The sequence below is a fragment of the Oncorhynchus keta genome, chromosome 10 (genome assembly GCF_023373465.1).
Source record: "Oncorhynchus keta strain PuntledgeMale-10-30-2019 chromosome 10, Oket_V2, whole genome shotgun sequence".
Lineage (NCBI taxonomy): Eukaryota > Metazoa > Chordata > Actinopteri > Salmoniformes > Salmonidae > Oncorhynchus > Oncorhynchus keta.
Window position 1 is genome coordinate 43,122 of NC_068430.1, and position 20,099 is coordinate 63,220.

Consider the following 20,099-nt stretch of genomic DNA (forward strand, 5'->3'; position numbering starts at 1 on the left):
TAGTTTTACCTGAGCATGACCCCAAAACGAAGGACTTATTAGCCAGCCCTACTCTGTTGTTTATGATTTTGTTGTCATGGAGGACTGATCAGTTGTCATGGAGGACTGATCAGTTGTCATGGAGGACTGATCGGGCTCATTGATTCAAGCTGAAAAATAAATTCTGTGCTCATGGAATGGCATGATTTGAGCTCTACTAAAAAGTGCTATTTACATGTGAAAAATGAATTCCATATGCTGCATTTGCTGTAGGCCTATTGTTGACCTGTTAGTTGGTGACACTTTGATATCTTGATAATATACAGCTGTTTAAATGCAAATCCACAAATGAAACAAACAAAACGGACACCCCGCCCCTGTTGGTAAAAAGCTGAGGGATGGGCCTGGAGAAATGTAACCACGCTCAGGGGGCGGCAGGGTAGCCTAGTGGTTAGAGCGTTGGACTAGTAACCGGAGCTGACAAGGTACAAATCTGTCGTTCTGCCCCTGAACAGGCAGTTAACCCACTGTTCCTAGGCCGTCATTGAAAATAAGATTTTTTTCTTAATTGACTTCCATGGTTAAATAAAGGTAAAATAAATAAAACATTTAAAAATAGACAGAGCTGTGGATGTAAGGACTGACCATCCATGATATCAACATTATAGTGTTATTTACATTTACAATGTTTACAAACATTGGAGTAAAACAAGTTTATATGTTGGGTTCTCATGGAGTGTGACAGTTGAACTAAGATCATGAGGCATTTATAAGTTATATTCTTCTATTTTGTTTTTATCCGCATTAATTAGATTGAGCAATAAAAGCCCCAATTTAATTCCATAGGCTGGGATCCACACTGTGCAGCTGTTATTCTATAGGCTGGGATCCACACTGTGCAGCTGTTATTCTATAGGCTGGGATCTACACTGTGCAGCTGTTATTCTATAGGGTGGGATCCACACTATACAGCTGTTATTCTATAGGCTGGGATCCACACTGTGCAGCTGTTATTCCATAGGCTGGGATCCACACTGTGCATCTGTTATTCTATAGGCTGGGATCCACACTATGCATCTGTTATTCTATAGGCTGGGATCCACACCATGCAGCTGTTATTCTATAGGCTGGGATCCACACTATGCAGCTGTTATTCCATAGGCTGGGATCCACACTGTTATTCCATAGGCTGGGATCCACACTATGCAGCTGTTATTCTATAGGCTGGGATCCACACTGTTATTCCATAGGCTGGGATCCACACTATGCAGCTGTTCTTCTATAGGCTGGGATCCACACTGTTATTCTATAGGCTGGGATCCACACTGTTATTCCATAGGCTGGGATCCACACTATGCAGCTGTTATTCTATAGGCTGGGATCCACACTGTTATTCTATAGGCTGGGATCCATGTTATTCCATAGGCTGGGATCCACACTGTTATTCTATAGGCTGGGATCCACACTGTTATTCTATAGGCTGGGATCCACACTATGCAGCTGTTATTCTATAGGCTGGGATCCACACTGTTATTCCATAGGCTGGGATCCACACTATGCAGCTGTTATTCTATAGGCTGGTATCCACACTGTTATTCTATAGGCTGGGATCCACACCATGCAGCTGTTATTCTATAGGCTGGGATCTGCACCATGCAGCTGTTATTCTATAGGCTGGGATCCACACTGTGCAGCTGTTATTCTATAGGCTGGGATCCACACTGTGCAGCTGTTATTCTATAGGCTGGGATCCACACTGTGCAGCTGTTATTCTATAGGCTGGGATCTGCACTATGCAGCTGTTATTCTATAGGCTGGGATCCACACTATGCAGCTGTTATTCTATAGGCTGGGATCCACACTATGCAGCTGTTATTCTATAGGCTGGGATCCACACTGTGCAGCTGTTATTCTATAGGCTGGGATCCACACCATGCAGCTGTTATTCTATAGGCTGGGATCCACACTATGCATCTGTTATTCCATAGGCTGGGATCCACACTATGCAGCTGTTATTCTATAGGCTGGGATCCACACTATGCAGCTGTTATTCCATAGGCTGGGATCCACACTATGCAGCTGTTATTCTATAGGCTGGGATCCACACTATGCAGCTGTTATTCTATAGGCTGGGATCCACACTGTTATTCTATAGGCTGGGATCCGCACCATGCAGCTGTTATTCTATAGGCTGGGATCCACACTATGCAGCTGTTATTCCATAGGCTGGGATCCACACTATGCAGCTGTTATTCTATAGGCTGGGATCCACACTATGCAGCTGTTATTCTATAGGCTGGGATCCACACTGTTATTCTATAGGCTGGGATCCGCACCATGCAGCTGTTATTCTATAGGCTGGGATCCACACCATGCAGCTGTTATTCTATAGGCAGGGATCCACACTGTGCAGCTGTTATTATGTAGGCTGGGATCCACACTATGCATCTGTTATTCTATAGGCTGGGATCCACACTATGCATCTGTTATTCTATAGGCTGGGATCCACACCATGCAGCTGTTATTCTATAGGCTGGGATCCACACTATGCAGCTGTTATTCCATAGGCTGGGATCCACACTATGCAGCTGTTATTCTATAGGCTGGGATCCACACTATGCAGCTGTTATTCTATAGGCTGGGATCCACACTGTTATTCCATAGGCTGGGATCCACACTATGCAGCTGTTATTCTATAGGCTGGGATCCACACTGTTATTCTATAGGCTGGGATCCACACCATGCAGCTGTTATTCTATAGGCTGGGATCCGCACCATGCAGCTGTTATTCTATAGGCTGGGATCTACACTGTGCAGCTGTTATTCTATAGGCTGGGATCCACACTGTGCAGCTGTTATTCTATAGGCTGGGATCCACACTATGCAGCTGTTATTCTATAGGCTGGGATCCTCACTATGCAGCTGTTATTCTTTAGGCTGGGATCCACACTATGCATCTGTTATTCTATAGGCTGGGATCCACACTATGCATCTGTTATTCTATAGGCTGGGATCCACACCATGCAGCTGTTATTCTATAGGCTGGGATCCACACTATGCAGCTGTTATTCCATGTTATTCTATAGGCTGGGATCCACACAGCTGTTATTCTATATGCTGGGATCCACACTGTTATTCTATAGGCTGGGATCCACACTGTTATTCTATAGGCTGGGATCCACACTATTATTCTATAGGCTGGGATCCACACTGTTATTCTATAGGCTGGGATCCACACTGTTATTCTATAGGCTGGGATCCACACTGTTATTCTATAGGCTGGGATCCACACTGTTATTCTATAGGCTGGGATCCACACTGTTATTCTATAGGCTGGGATCCACACTATGCAGCTGTTATTCTATAGGCTGGGATCCACACTGTTATTCTATAGGCTGGGATCCACACTATGCAGCTGTTATTCTATAGGCTGGGATCCACACTGTTATTCTATAGGCTGGGATCCACACTGTTATTCTATAGGCTGGGATCCACACTGTTATTCTATAGGCTGGGATCCACACTGTTATTCTATAGGCTGGGATCCACACTGTTATTCTATAGGCTGGGATCCACACTGTTATTCTATAGGCTGGGATCCACACTATGCAGCTGTTATTCTATAGGCTGGGATCCACACTGTTATTCTATAGGCTGGGATCCACACTATGCAGCTGTTATTCTATAGGCTGGGATCCACACTGTTATTCTATAGGCTGGGATCCACACTGTGCAGCTGTTATTCTATAGGCTGGGATCCACACTGTGCAGCTGTTATTCTATAGGCTGGGATCCACACTGTGCAGCTGTTATTCTATAGGCTGGGATCCACACTGTGCAGCTGTTATTCTATAGGCTGGGATCCACACTGTGCAGCTGTTATTCTATAGGCTGGGATCCACACTGTGCAGCTGTTATTCTATAGGCTGGGATCCACACTGTGCAGCTGTTATTCCATAGGCTGGGATCCACACTATGCAGCTGTTATTCTATAGGCTGGGATCCTCACTATGCAGCTGTTATTCTTTAGGCTGGGATCCACACTATGCAGCTGTTATTCTATAGGCTGGGATCCACACTGTTCTTCTATAGGCTGGGATCCACACTGTTATTCTATAGGCTGGGATCCACACTGTTATTCTATAGGCTGGGATCCACACTGTTATGGCTGGGAGCTGTTATTCTATAGGCTGGGATCCACACTATTATTCTAGGGATCTGTTATTCTATATGCTGGGATCCACACCATGCAGCTGTTATTCTATAGGCTGGGATCCACACTGTTATTCTATAGGCTGGGATCCACACTGTTATTCTATAGGCTGGGATCCACACTGTTATTCTATAGGCTGGGATCCACACTATGCAGCTGTTATTCTATAGGCTGGGATCCACACTGTTATTCTATAGGCTGGGATCCACACTGTTATTCTATAGGCTGGGATCCACACTGTTATTCTATAGGCTGGGATCCACACTGTTATTCTATAGGCTGGGATCCACACTATGCAGCTGTTATTCTATAGGCTGGGATCCAGACTGTTATTCTATAGGCTGGGATCCACACTGTTATTCTATAGGCTGGGATCCACACTGTTATTCTATAGGCTGGGATCCACACTGTTATTCTATAGGCTGGGATCCACTGTTATTCTATAGGCTGGGATCCACACTGTTATTCTATAGGCTGGGATCCATAGGCTGGGATCCACACTGTTATTCTATAGGCTGGGATCCACACTGTTATTCTATAGGCTGGGATCCACACTGTTATTCTATAGGCTGGGATCCACACTATGCAGCTGTTATTCTATAGGCTGGGATCCACACTGTTATTCTATAGGCTGGGATCCACACTGTTATTCTATAGGCTGGGATCCACACTGTTATTCTATAGGCTGGGATCCACACTATGCAGCTGTTATTCTATAGGCTGGGATCCACACTGTTATTCTATAGGCTGGGATCCACACTGTTATTCTATAGGCTGGGATCCACACTGTTATTCTATAGGCTGGGATCCACACTATGCAGCTGTTATTCTATAGGCTGGGATCCACACTGTTATTCTATAGGCTGGGATCCACACTGTTATTCTATAGGCTGGGATCCACACTGTTATTCTATAGGCTGGGATCCACACTATGCAGCTGTTATTCTATAGGCTGGGATCTAATAATATAATATAATAATATAATAATAATATTAGGCTGGGATCCACACTGTTATTCTATAGGCTGGGATCCACACTGTTATTCTATAGGCTGGGATCCACACTATGCAGCTGTTATTCTATAGGCTGGGATCCAGACTGTTATTCTATAGGCTGGGATCCACACTGTTATTCTATAGGCTGGGATCCACACTGTTATTCTATAGGCTGGGATCCACACTGTTATTCTATAGGCTGGGATCCACACTGTTATTCTATAGGCTGGGATCCACACTGTTATTCTATAGGCTGGGATCCAGACTGTTATTCTGTTATTCTATAGGCTGGGATCCACACTGTTATTCTATAGGCTGGGATCCACACTGTTATTCTATAGGCTGGGATCCACACTGTGTTATTCTATAGGCTGGGATCCACACTCTGCAGCTGTTATTCTATAGGCTGGGATCCACACTATAGGCTGGGATCCAGCTGTTATTCTATAGGCTGGGATCCACACTGTTATTCTATAGGCTGGGATCCACACTGTTATTCTATAGGCTGGGATCCACACTCTGCAGCTGTTATTCCATAGGCTGGGATCCACACTGTTATTCTATAGGCTGGGATCCAGACTGTTATTCTATAGGCTGGGATCCACACTCTGCAGCTGTTATTCTATAGGCTGGGATCCACACTCTGCAGCTGTTATTCTATAGGCTGGGATCCACACTGTTATTCTATAGGCTGGGATCCACACTGTTATTCTATAGGCTGGGATCCACACTGTTATTCTATAGGCTGGGATCCACACTGTTATTCTATAGGCTGGGATCCACACTGTTATTCTATAGGCTGGGATCCACACTGTTATTCTATAGGCTGGGATCCACACTGTTATTCTATAGGCTGGGATCCACACTGTTATTCTATAGGCTGGGATCCAGACTGTTATTCTATAGGCTGGGATCCACACTGTTATTCTATAGGCTGGGATCCACACTGTTATTCTATAGGCTGGGATCCACACTGTTATTCTATAGGCTGGGATCCACACTGTTATTCTATAGGCTGGGATCCACACTGTTATTCTATAGGCTGGGATCCACACTCTGCAGCTGTTATTCTATAGGCTGGGATCCACACTGTTATTCTATAGGCTGGGATCCACACTGTTATTCTATAGGCTGGGATCCACACTGTTATTCTATAGGCTGGGATCCACACTGTTATTCTATAGGCTGGGATCCACACTGTTATTCTATAGGCTGGGATCCACACTATGCAGCTGTTATTCTATAGGCTGGGATCCACACTGTTATTCTATAGGCTGGGATCCACACTGTTATTCCATAGGCTGGGATCCACACTGTTATTCTATAGGCTGGGATCCACACTGTGCAGCTGTTGCAAGAGCGCATTTTTCACTGGCTGTCCACTGGTTTCAAAAACAATGAAACTTAAACTTCTTGAATTCAACCGTTATTGGGTTAAAATACACATTTAACAACCACAGTCCGTAAGGCGCAGATAGCTAAATGAGAGAGTTAGCAGTGTTATTCACATCAATGCTCTATGTAGATATCAATAATAAGTGATATCCGTATCACCGTAGACTACACCACTGCTGTCATCCTTACCTCCAAGCGTTTATTCAAGTTGGATAATATTTTGATGCCGATAGCAGTCGCACCATTGGAAGACATAGCTTGGACTGTAGCCTACAAAAGCCTGTTCCTGCTCTTTTCCCTCGATCCATCAAACACATTTGGTGTGTCATCGTAGTGGTCTCTGACATCATAGTGGTCTCTGACATCATAGTGGTCTCTGACATCATAGTGGACTCTGACATCATAGTGGTCTCTGACATCATAGTGGTCTCTGACATCATAGTGGTCTCTGAGTTATGGCCAGACTCACTCAGGTGGAACAAATTTAAACTTGCGCCTTTTATCAATGCTGATTTGAATATCATTGAGAAAGCAGAGACATTTCTAAGATGTTTTTTCGCAAACATCCATTCTGAATTTAGAAGTAATCCTCGAAGTAATCATCTAGTTTTTCAAAAGTATCTGTAATCTGATTACAATATTTTTACTGGTAAGGTAACGGATTACAGTTACCGGTTTTTGTAATCCCTTTCATGTAAAGGATTACATGTAATCTGTTACTCCCCAACCCTGCCTGTGCGCTGTCCAAATATGTCCAACATCATGATGCCTAAATACGACGAGCACTGTGAGCCTTCTATGTATATACCCAGACAGCCTCTGGTAGTAGCTGTAATCACTGCCTCTAGTCTGAGCTAGGCTACATCAAACTTCAGCATAGTAGTCTACAGTGACAGATATGCACACAGATTTAATTAAAATATATGCTATTTATTTATCTTGGCAAGTCAGTTAAGAACACATTCCTATTTACAATGACGGCCAATCAGAGTGGTCCTGATTGGTTCTCAATACCTTGCTTCATTAGACTGACCAGAGACATTTCAGAAAGGAGGATATATAAATTCCAAGGGTGATTGAATGGAAAAACACGTTTAACGCCGCACTCAGCAGACGGTCGACCAATCGCCTTCACGTTGTTATGCTGCGTCGCTCGGTTGCTAAACTAATCGTCACGCAATCCCTTCTCAAAGTTCGGGTATGAGTCGAGAAACCTGCCTATTTTTTTTTATCGAAAGTACATAATGTCACAATTCCACAGCTATACTACATTAAAGAGAGCCTCGCTAATTATCTCACATCTTGTAAAATGTGGTGTACCACTTATTGACGAAATTCATGCTAATGTTGGGTTTTTGGACCATATTGAAGGAGAGATCGCGTTGTCCCAGAATTGTCGCAGAATCTCCCAGAATGCACCGCGAGGCCCATTGCAGACGCTTTATGGGTGTTAATGAGATGCCCATCTCCTCAAGTAGTATCTCTGGACGGACTCAGACAGCTGCTCTGATTGGACCGGATCCTTCTCCAGGACAAGTCGCTGCTCCCACTCAGCGGACAGGTCAAAGATGGCGTCGTTGGGGTGTTTTCTTCGCTCCGGGAAGGTATTTATTAACTTTACATCCATGTGCAGACAATGACCTATTTGTTCGGATGAGAGAAAAAAAAACAAGTCCTTTTGTGTGTTGTCTTGTGCAGAATGCCGTGTCGGTGGTCCTACGAAGGGAGTTCAGCAAGACACCTCCGGCTGCTGTGCAGGTGAGGGATAGTTTCATCTTTGCTAATGGGTTGATCTAACTAACAACCTTACGTGTTTTCACTAGTTACCACAGGCAAAGTCAAAATGGTCTATATCGTAAAAATTCATGAAAACAAAAACGTGCCTTTTCCGTATGAATGTTTTTTTTAATGTAGAAATAGTTGGGATTTCTGACTTGTGGCTTACAGCTGTCAATTGTATATACCCCAAAACATAATATTTGCTTGTGTCATTGAATTGCTTGAACGGTAGCATCTACTGTCGATTCAAGTCATCATAACAAGTTGGCCAGCTCACGGCCTATGATGAACGTCTTATAGTCAGTCTTGTGCGATGTTAAGGCCTGACTTGCCCATTAACAAGGACATATTATTTTATGCTGGGCAGACACTACACGATTTCGCCACATTTTTGCCAACCCAGACACATTTTCATGCTTCGGGATTTGCGTCGTTTGAGCGGCCGAGGACTCACGGATGATGCCTGTTCTGTTCTCTAGACCACTTTCGGAACGCGGTTGGGTAAGGACTACTGTAAATAACCAATGAACACTCAGCATGTGAGACCAAAACAATGAAGGTGAAGAAGAAAGCAACAACACACACGGTGTGGACGGAGGGGGACAGAGGAGGAGGGAGGACAGAGGGGGACGGAGGGAGGACAGGACAGAGGGGGACGGAGGGAGGACAGGACAGAGGGGGACGGAGGGAGGGAGGACAGGACGGAGGGGGACGGAGGGAGGGAGGACAGGACGGAGGGGGATGGAGGAGGACGGAGGACAGACAGATTGGTGGATAGAAGGGAAACGCCACTGACTTCAGTGGATTACAGCCTCGTGTCTTCTTGGGTATGACACTACATGCTTGGCACACCTGTATTTGGGGAGTTTCTCCCATTCTTCTCTGCAGATCCTCTCAAGCTCTGTCAGGTTGGATGGGGAGCATCGCTGCACAGCTATTTTAGGTCTCTCCAGAGATATTTGATCAGGTTCAAGTCCGGGCTCTTGGTGGGTCAATCAAGGACATTGAGACCTGTCCCGAAGCCACTCTAGTGTTTTGGCAGTGTGCTTAGGGTCGTTGTCCTGTTGAAAAGTGAACCTTCACTCCAGTCTGAGGTCCTGAGCACTCTGGATCTGGAGCAGGTTTTCATCAAGGATCTCTGTTCATCTTTCCCTTGATCCTGACTAGTCTCCCAATCCCTGAAAAACATCCCCACAGCATGATGCTGCCACCACCATGCTTCACCTGGTGCCAGGTTTCCTCCAGACGGGACGATTTCCATTCCAGCCAATGAGTTCAATCTTGGTTTCATCAGACCAGTGAATCGTGTTTCTCATGGTCTGAGAGTCCTTTAGGTGCCTTTTGGCAAACTCCAAGCATGTGCCTTCTTACTGAGGAGTGGCTTCAGTCTGGCCACTCTACCATGAAGGCCTGATTGGTGGAGAGCTGCAGAGATGGTTGTCCTTCTGGAAGTTTCTCCCATCTCCACAGAGGAACTCTGGAGCTCTGTCCTGTCCTCCCTCCGTCTTGGTCACCTCCCCCGATCAAGGCCTTTCTCTCCTGAGTGCTCAGTTTGGCCGGGCGGCCAGCTCTAGGAAGAGTCTCGGTGGTTTGAAACTTCTTCCACTTCAGAACTTCTTCCACTGTGTTCTTGGGGACCTTCAATGCTGCAGAAATGTGTTGGTACCCTTCCCCAGATCTGTGCTTCGACACCATTCTGTCTCGGAGCGCTACGGACAATTCCTTCCACCTCAAGTCTTGGTTTTTGCTCTGCCATGCACTGTCAGCTGTGGGATCTTATATAGACAGGTGTCCAAACAATTGAATTTACCACAGGTTTCTACAACTTGATTGGAGTCCACATCTCAGGGATGATCAATGGAAACAGGATGCACCTGAGTGTCATATCAAAGGGTTTGAAAAATTATGTAAATGTGGTGTTTTAATACATTAGCAAAAAAATTCTAAACCTGTTTTTGCTTTGTCATGATGGGGAATTGTGTGTCGATTTAAAATTGTTTCTCTAATCCATTTTCGAACAAGTCTGTAAAGTAACAAAGTGGAGTAAAGGATACTTTCTGAATGTATTTTTTTGTGTCTGTATTTCAGGTGAATGTCCGAGATGCCCTCAACCAGGCCATGGATGAGGAACTGGAGAGGGATGAGAGAGTCTTCCTTCTTGGGGAGGAGGTGGCTCAGTATGATGGAGCCTACAAGGTAAGAATGTACACTCATTATTAGGTACACCACCCCTTTCACCAAAATGGATCGCTCCTACGGGTTGATATATAAAGCAGGCAGGCATCGAGGCATCTGGTTACTGTTGGATTGAATGTTAGAACCAGTGACCTCGGTGACTTTGAGAGTGGTTTGATCGTCGGTGCCGGCGACAGTATCTCAAAAACGCCCACCCCGTCCATTTCACGAATGACAGTGTCAAGGGGTTTCCTGATAGTGGTGCGACTAAACATCCAGTCAGCGGCAGTCCTGAAAACGGCTCGTTGATGAGAGGTCAAAGGAGAATGACAAGCTAACAGGCCGGCAACAAACAGACAAACAACAGTTAATTTATAGTGTTGAAGTCTTCTAAAATGTAGAAAATAGTAAAAATGGAAAAACCCTTGAATGAGTAGGCGTGTCCACACTTTTGACGTGTGTGTGTGTGTGTGTGTGTGTGTGTGTGTGTGTGTGTGTGTGTGTGTGTGCGCACACACACGTTCAAGTTTGGGGTCACTTAGAAATGTCATTGTTTTTGAAAGAAAAGCAAAAATATTTGTCCATTAAATAACAGCAAATTGATCAGAATTAGTGTAGACATTGTTAATGTTGTAGCTATTGTAGCTGGAAATGGCTGATTTGTAATGGAATATCTACATAGGCGTACACAGGCCTTTATGGTAGAGTGGCCAGACGGAAGCCACTCCTCGGTAAAAGGCACATGAGAGCCCGCTTTGAGTTTGCCAAAAGGCACCTAAAGGACTCTCAGACCAGGAGAAACAAGATTCTCTGGTCTGATGAAACCAAGATTGAACTCTTTGTCCTGAATGCCAAGCGTCACGTCTGGGGGAACCTGGCACCATCCTTACGGTGAAGCATGGTGGTGGCAGCATCATGCTGTGGGGATGTTATTCAGCGGCAGGTACTGGGAGACTAGTCAGGATGGAGGCAAAGATGAACGGAGCAAAGTACAGAGCGATCCTTGACGAAAACCTGCTCCGGAGAGCCCAGGACCTCAGACTGGGGCGACAATTCACCTTCAAAACAGGACAACGACCCTAAGCACACAGCCAAGACAACACAGGAGTGGCTTTGAGTGGTCCAGCCTGGACTTGAACCTGATTCAAACATTTCAAACAATCTATGGTTTATTTGACAGTTTGAATGGTATTAATTTATTTTGGCTTTGTGTATTCATAGGTCAGCAGAGGGTTGTGGAAGAAATATGGAGACAAACGCATCATCGACACGCCAATCACAGAGGTAAACAAGGCCACAAGACTGTTTATTTTGAAAGTTGTTTCTATGTTGTCAGTCTGATGGTCTCTTAAGGAATATAACGGATGCGTTTTCTCCTCCCCTTATAGATGGGATTTGCTGGCATTGCTGTAGGTGCTGCATTCGTAAGTCAATTAGTATCACTATAATGGTATGTATGTCCTATTCCTATAGAAAGTAACGTTGTACAAGCGTCTCTTCACTAACCCTTTATATTGAGTGTGAAATGTAATAAGACACAAACGATTGAATGTCTACATGTGATTTTGGTAGAAAGATGACAGCCTTCTCATCTTGTGCATATGGGCCCTGGCCAAAGGAAGTGCGCTATATAGGCTGCCGGTTGAGTCATCCATCATGCTGTGTTTCCAGGCCGGGTTGAGGCCAATCTGTGAGTTCATGACCTGGAATTTCTCCATGCAAGCCATCGACCAGGTGATCAACTCCGCTGCTAAGACCTACTACATGTCGGCCGGAGCCCAGCCTGTCCCCATTGTGTTCCGCGGTCCCAACGGCTCCTCCGCAGGTAAACAAACGTCAATGCCCGTGTTTCCCAATACTGGTCCTGGGGTTTTTGGCCCCTTTGGTTCCCCAGGACCAGGATTGCATTGATCTATGAGGACTCTATGCTCCGTTCTGAGTTTTATTCTGGGAACGTCACCTTTGGGGAAACTTGACTAAGAAACTTTTTATTTATTTATTTCTTTGTCTGCAGGCGTGGCAGCCCAACACTCCCAGTGCTTCGCTGCCTGGTACGGCCACTGCCCCGGTCTCAAAGTAGTCAGCCCCTGGAACTCTGAGGACGCCAGAGGGCTCCTTAAAGCAGCTATCAGGGACGACAACCCTGGTGAGCATTGAGTTGTGTCCCAAATAAACTGAGCAAAATAAAAGAAACGTCCCTTTTTCAGGACCCCGTCTTTCAAAGATAATTTGAAAAAAAATCCAAATGACTTCACAGATCTTCATTGTAAAGGGTTTAAACACTGTTTCCCATGCTTGTTCAATGAACCATAAACAATTAATGAACATGAACCTGTGGAACGGTCGTTAAGACACTAACAGCTTACAGACTGTAGGCAATTAAGGTCACACTTATGAAAACTTAGGACACTAAAGAGGTCTTTCTAGTGACTCTGATAAACACCAAAAGAAAGATGCCCAGGGTCCCTGCTCATCTGCGTGAATATGCATTAGGCATGCTGCAAGGAGGTATGAGGACTGCAGATGTGGCCAGGGCAATAAATTGCAATGTCTGTACTGTGAGACTCCTAAGAAGCAAGAACTTGCAAATCTGGTACAGTTCATGAGGAGGAGATGCACTGCAGTACTTAATGCAGCTGGTGGCCACACCAGATACTGACTGTTACTTTTGAATTTAACCCCCCTTTGTTCAGGGACACATTATTCCATTTCTGTTAGTCACATGTCTGTGGAACTTGTTCAGTTTATGTCTGTTGTTGAATCTTGTTATGTTCATACAAATATTTACACATGTTAAGTTTGCTGAAAATATATGCCGTTGACAGTGAGCGAAAGTAGATTTTTTTTCCCTCTGAGTTTAGCACCCTATTCCACTACTGTTGACCAGGGGCCCGTAGGGCTCTGTTGACCAGGGGCCCGTAGGGCTCTGTTGACCAGGGGCCCGTAGGGCTCTGTTGACCAGGGGCCCGTAGGGCTCTGTTGACCAGGGGCCCGTAGGGCTCTGTTGAAAAGTATTACTCTCGAAGGGAATAGGGTGCTAATCGCCTTTTCATGTTTCCTCACATCCGCTCCTGTAGAACAGATGAGAGGAATCACTGGCCATCTGCTCATGTCCTGTAGTATAGATGAGGGGAATCACTAGCGATCTGCTCACGTCCTGTAGTATAGATGAGGGGAATCACTAGCGATCTGCTCACGTCCTGTAGTATAGATGAGGGGAATCACTAGCGATCTGCTCACGTCCTGTAGTATAGATGAGGGGAATCACTAGCGATCTGCTCACGTCCTGTAGTATAGATGAGGGGAATCACTAGCGATCTGCTCACGTCCTGTAGTATAGATGAGGGGAATCACTGGCCATCTGCTCATGTCCTGTAGTATAGATGAGGGGAATCACTGGCCATCTGCTCACGTCCTGTAGTATAGATGAGGGGAATCACTGGCCATCTGCTCACGTCCTGTAGTATAGATGAGGGGAATCACTGGCCCTCTGCTCACGTCCTGTAGTGTAGATGAGGGAATCACTGGCCATCTGCTCACGTCCTGTAGTATAGATGAGGGGAATCACTGGCCATCTGCTCACGTCCTGTAGTATAGATGAGGGGAATCACTGGCCATCTGCTCACGTCCTGTAGTATAGATGAGGGGAATCACTGGCCATCTGCTCACGTCCTGTAGTATAGATGAGGGGAATCACTGGCCATCTGCTCACGTCCTGTAGTATAGATGAGGGGAATCACTGGCCCTCTGCTCACGTCCTGTAGTATAGATGAGGGGAATCACTGGCCATCTGCTCACGTCCTGTAGTATAGATGAGGGAATCACTGGCCATCTGCTCACGTCCTGTAGTATAGATGAGGGGAATCACTGGCCATCTGCTCACGTCCTGTAGTATAGATGAGGGGAATCACTGGCCCTCTGCTCACGTCCTGTAGTATAGATGAGGGGAATCACTGGCCCTCTGCTCACGTCCTGTAGTATAGATGAGGGGAATCACTGGCCATCTGCTCACGTCCTGTAGTGTAGATGAGGGGAATCACTGGCCATCTGCTCACGTCCTGTAGTGTAGATGAGGGGAATCACTGGCCATCTGCTCACGTCCTGTAGTATAGATGAGGGGAATCACTGGCCATCTGCTCACGTCCTGTAGTGTAGATGAGGGGAATCACTGGCCATCTGCTCACGTCCTGTAGTGTAGATGAGGGGAATCACTGGCCATCTGCTCACGTCCTGTAGTGTAGATGAGGGGAATCACTGGCCATCTGCTCACGTCCTGTAGTGTAGATGAGGGGAATCACTGGCCATCTGCTCACGTCCTGTAGTGTAGATGAGGGGAATCACTGGCCATCTGCTCACGTCCTGTAGTGTAGATGAGGGGAATCACTGGCCATCTGCTCACGTCCTGTAGTGTAGATGAGGGGAATCACTGGCCATCTGCTCACGTCCTGTAGTGTAGATGAGGGGAATCACTGACCATCTGCTCACGTCCTGTAGTATAGATGAGGGGAATCGCTGGCCATCTGCTCACGTCCTGTAGTATAGATGAGGGGGAATCGCTGGCCCTCTGCTCACGTCCTGTAGTATAGATGAGGGGAATCGCTGGCCATCTGCTCACGTCCTGTAGTATAGATGAGGGGAATCACTGGCCATCTGCTCACGTCCTGTAGTATAGATGAGGGGAATCACTGGCCATCTGCTCACGTCCTGTAGTGTAGATGAGGGGAATCACTGGCCATCTGCTCACGTCCTGTAGTATAGATGAGGGGAATCACTGGCCATCTGCTCACGTCCTGTAGTGTAGATGAGGGGAATCACTGGCCATCTGCTCACGTCCTGTAGTATAGATGAGGGGAATCACTGGCCATCTGCTCACGTCCTGTAGTATAGATGAGGGGAATCACTGGCCATCTGCTCACGTCCTGTAGTGTAGATGAGGGGAATCACTGGCCATCTGCTCACGTCCTGTAGTATAGATGAGGGGAATCACTAGCGATCTGCTCACGTCCTGTAGTATAGATGAGGGGAATCACTAGCGATCTGCTCACGTCCTGTAGTATAGATGAGGGGAATCACTAGCGATCTGCTCACGTCCTGTAGTATAGATGAGGGGAATCACTAGCGATCTGCTCACGTCCTGTAGTATAGATGAGGGGAATCACTAGCGATCTGCTCACGTCCTGTAGTATAGATGAGGGGAATCACTGGCCATCTGCTCATGTCCTGTAGTATAGATGAGGGAATCATTACATTACATTTACATTTAAGTCATTTAGCAGACGCTCTTATCCAGAGCGACTTACAAATTGGTGCATACACCTTATGACAACCAGTGGAACAGCCACTTGCATCTAAATCTTGTTGGGGGAGAAGGGGGTGAGAAGGATTACTTACCCTTACTTACCCTATCCTAGGTATTCCTTGAAGAGGTGGGGTTTCAGGTGTCTCCGGAAGGTGGTGATTGACTCCGCTGTCCTGGCGTCGTGAGGGAGTTTGTTCCACCATTGGGGGCCAGAGCAGCGAACAGTTTTGACTGGGCTGAGCGGGAACTGTACTTCCTCAGTGGTAGGGAGGCGAGCAGGCCAGAGGTGGATGAACGCAGTGCCCTTGTTTGGGTGTAGGGCCTGATCAGAGCCTGGAGGTACTGGGGTGCCGTTCCCCTCACAGCTCCGTAGGCGAGCACCATGGTCTTGTAGCGGATTCAACTGGAAGCCAGTGGAGAGAGCGAAGGAGCGGGGTGACGTGAGAGAACTTGGGAAGGTTGAACACCAGACGGGCTGCGGCGTTCTGGATGAGTTGTAGGGGTTTAATGGCACAGGCAGGGAGCCCAGCCAACAGCGAGTTGCAGTAATCAAGACGGGAGATGACAAGTGCCTGGATTAGGACCTGCGCCGCTTCCTGTGTGAGGCAGGGTCGACTCTGCGGATGTTGTAGAGCATGAACCTACAGGAACGGGACACCGCCTTGATGTTAGTTGAGAACGTCAGGGTGTTGTCCAGGATCACGCCAAGGTTCTTAGCGCTCTGGGAGGAGGACACAATGGAGTTGTCAACCGTGATGGCGAGATCATGGAACGGGCAGTCCTTCCCCGGGAGGAAGAGGAGCTCCGTCTTGCTGAGGTTCAGCTTGAGGTGGTGATCCGTCATCCACACTGATATGTCTGCCAGACATGCAGAGATGCGATTCGCCACCTGGTCATCAGAAGGGGGAAAGGAGAAGATTAATTGTGTGTCGTCTGCATAGCAATGATAGGAGAGACCATGTGAGGTTATGACAGAGCCAAGTGACTTGGTGTATAGCGAGAATAAGAGAGGGCCTAGAACAGAGCCCTGGGGGACACCAGTGGTGAGAGCGCGTGGTGAGGAGACAGATTCTCGCCACGCCACCTGGTAGGAGCGACCTGTCAGGTAGGACGCAATCTAAGCGTGGGCCGCGCCGGAGATGCCCAACTCGGAGAGGGTGGAGAGGAGGATCTGATGGTTCACAGTATCGAAGGCAGCCGATAGGTCTAGAAGGATGAGAGCAGAGGAGAGAGAGTTAGCTTTAGCAGTGCGGAGCGCCTCCGTGATACAGAGAAGAGCAGTCTCAGTTGAATGACTAGTCTTGAAACCTGACTGATTTGGATCAAGAAGGTCATTCTGAGAGAGATAGCGGTAGAGCTGGCCAAGGACGGCACGCTCAAGAGTTTTGGAGAGAAAAGAGAGAAGGGATACTGGTCTGTAGTTGTTGACATCGGAGGGATCGAGTGTAGGTTTTTTCAGAAGGGGTGCAACTCTCGCTCTCTTGAAGACGGGAGGGACGTAGCCAGTGGTCAGGGATGAGTTGATGAGCGAGGTGAGGTAAGGGAGAAGGTCTCCGGAAATGGTCTGGAGAAGAGAGGAGGGGATAGGGTCAAGCGGGCAGGTTGTTGGGCGGCCGGCCGTCACAAGACGCGAGATTTCATCTGGAGAGAGAGGGGAGAAAGAGGTCAGAGCATAGGGTAGGGCAGTGTGAGCAGAACCAGCGGTGTCGTTTGACTTAGCAAACGAGGATCGGATGTCATCGACCTTCTTTTCAAAATGGTTGACGAAGTCATCTGCAGAGAGGGGAGGAGGGAGGGGGGGGAGGATTCAGGAGGGAGGAGAAGGTGGCAAAGAGCTTCCTAGGGTTAGAGGCAGATGCTTGGAATTTAGAATGGTAGAAAGTGGCTTTAGCAGCAGAGACAGAGGAGGAAAATGTAGAGAGGAGGGAGTGAAAGGATGCCAGGTCCGCAGGGAGGCGAGTTTTCCTCCATTTCCGCTCGGCTGCCCGGAGCCCTGTTCTGTGAGCTCGCAATGAGTCGTCGAGCCACGGAGCGGGAGGGGAGGACCGAGCCGGCCTGGAGGATAGGGGACATAGGGAGTCAAAGGATGCAGTAAGGGAGGAGAGGAGGGTTGAGGAGGCAGAATCAGGAGATAGGTTGGAGAAAGTTTGAGCAGAGGGAAGAGAAGATAGGATGGAAGAGGAGAGAGTAGCGGGGGAGAGAGAGCGAAGTTTGGGACGGCGCGATACCATCCGAGTAGGGGCAGTGTGGGAAGTGTTGGATGAGAGCGAGAGGGAAAAGGATACAAGGTAGTGGTCGGAGACTTGGAGGGGAGTTGCAATGAGGTTAGTGGAAGAACAGCATCTAGTAAAGATGAGGTCAAGCGTATTGCCTGCCTTGTGAGTAGGGGGAAGGTGAGAGGGTGAGGTCAAAAGAGGAGAGGAGGGAAAGAAGGAGGCAGAGAGGAATGAGTCAAAGGTAGACGGGGAGGTTAAAGTCGCCCAGAACTGTGAGAGGTGAGCCGTCCTCAGGAAAGGAGCTTATCAAGGCATCAAGCTCATTGATGAACTCTCCGAGGGAACCTGGAGGGCGATAAATGATAAGGATGTTAAGCTTGAAAGGGCTGGTAACTGTGACAGCATGGAATTCAAAGGAGGCAATAGACAGATGGGTAAGGGAGAAAGAGAAAAGACCACTTGGGAGAGATGAGGATCCCGGTGCCACCACCCCGCTGACCAGAAGCTCTCGGGTGTGCGAGAACACGTGGGCGGACGAGGAGAGAGCATTAGGAGTAGCAGTGTTATCTGTGGTGATCCATGTTTCCGTCAGTGCCAAGAAGTCAAGGGACTGGAGGGAGGCATAGGCTGAGATGAACTCTGCCTTGTTGGCCGCAGATTGGCAGTTCCAGAGGCTACCAGAGACCTGGAACTCCACGTGGGTCGTACGCGCTGGGACCACCAGGTTAGGTGGTCGCGGCCACGCGGTGTGGAGCGTTTGTATGGTCTGTGCAGAGAGGAGAGAACAGGGATAGACAGACACATAGTTGACAGGCTACAGAAAAGGCTACGCTAATGCAAGGAAATTGAATGACAAGCGGACTACACGTCTCGAATGTTCAGAAAGTTAAGCTTACGTAGCAAGAATCTTATTGACTAAAATGATTAAAATGATACAGTAATGCTAAAGTAGGCTAGCTGGCAGTAGCTGCGTTGTTGACACTACACTAATCAAGTCGTTCCGTTGAGTGTAATAATTTCTACAGTGCTGCTATTCGGGGGCAGCTGGCTAGCTAGCAGTGTTGTTTACGTTACGTTGAGTTAAAAGAACGACAATAGCTGGCTAGCTAACCTAGGAAATCGGTCTAGACTACACAATTATCTTTGAAACAAAGACGGCTATGTAGCTAGCTACGATCAAACAAATCAAACCGTTGTACTGTAATGAAATGAAAATGTGATACTACCTGTGAATGCGACCGGGTTGTTGAGTTCTATTCAGTAGACGTTGGCTAGCTGTTAGCTGTTAGCTGTTGGCTAGCTAGCAGAGTCTCCTACGTTAAGGACGACAAACAGCTGGCTAGCGAACCTCAGTGAATTAAGATAATCACTCCAAGGCTACACACACTAAACTACACAATTATCTTGAAACAAAGACAGCTATGTAGCTAGCTAACACTGAACTAATCAAGTCGTACAGTTGAGTGAATAGCACTACAGTGATGCTAATCTGTGTGCGTTAGCTAGCGTTGCTAGCTCCTGGGCGAATAGCAGTGAAGGCTACGTTAGGGCGACGAAATACGAAATACGATAATTATGCAATTATCTCTGATACAAGGACGGCTATGTAGCTAGCTAAGAAGAATGGCTAAGATAATGTAGCTAGCTAACAGTAAACTAATCAAGTCGTACAGTTGAGTGAATAGCACTACAGTGATGCTAATCTGTGTGCGTTAGCTAGCGTTAGCTAGCTCCTGGGCGAATAGCAGTGAAGGCTACGTTAGGGCGACGAAATACGATAATTATGCAATTATCTCTGATACAAGGACGTCCATCTGCTCACGTCCTGTAGTATAGATGAGGGAATCACTGGCCATCTGCTCACGTCCTGTAGTATAGATGAGGGGAATCACTGGCTATCTGCTCATGTCCTGTAGTATAGATGAGGGGAATCACTGGCCATCTGCTCACGTCCTGTAGTGTAGATGAGGGGAATCACTGGCCATCTGCTCACGTCCTGTAGTATAGATGAGGGGAATCACTGGCCATCTGCTCACGTCCTGTAGTAT

At 47.1% G+C, this 20,099-nt stretch overlaps 1 protein-coding gene across 1 annotated transcript in view; it reads left to right on the plus strand.

Moving 5' to 3' along the window:
- Nucleotides 1-8,042: 8,042 nt before the first annotated feature.
- LOC118389433 (pyruvate dehydrogenase E1 component subunit beta, mitochondrial-like) overlaps nucleotides 8,043-20,099 on the plus strand; it is a 33,665-nt gene continuing 21,608 nt past the window's right edge. Inside the window, exons 1-7 of the mRNA XM_052526146.1 lie at nucleotides 8,043-8,186; nucleotides 8,281-8,340; nucleotides 10,450-10,557; nucleotides 11,758-11,820; nucleotides 11,925-11,960; nucleotides 12,208-12,361; nucleotides 12,551-12,682. Of these exons, the coding sequence (XP_052382106.1) occupies nucleotides 8,151-8,186; nucleotides 8,281-8,340; nucleotides 10,450-10,557; nucleotides 11,758-11,820; nucleotides 11,925-11,960; nucleotides 12,208-12,361; nucleotides 12,551-12,682 (589 nt within the window). The 5' untranslated portion in view covers nucleotides 8,043-8,150. The remainder of the gene's footprint in view (nucleotides 8,187-8,280; nucleotides 8,341-10,449; nucleotides 10,558-11,757; nucleotides 11,821-11,924; nucleotides 11,961-12,207; nucleotides 12,362-12,550; nucleotides 12,683-20,099) is intronic.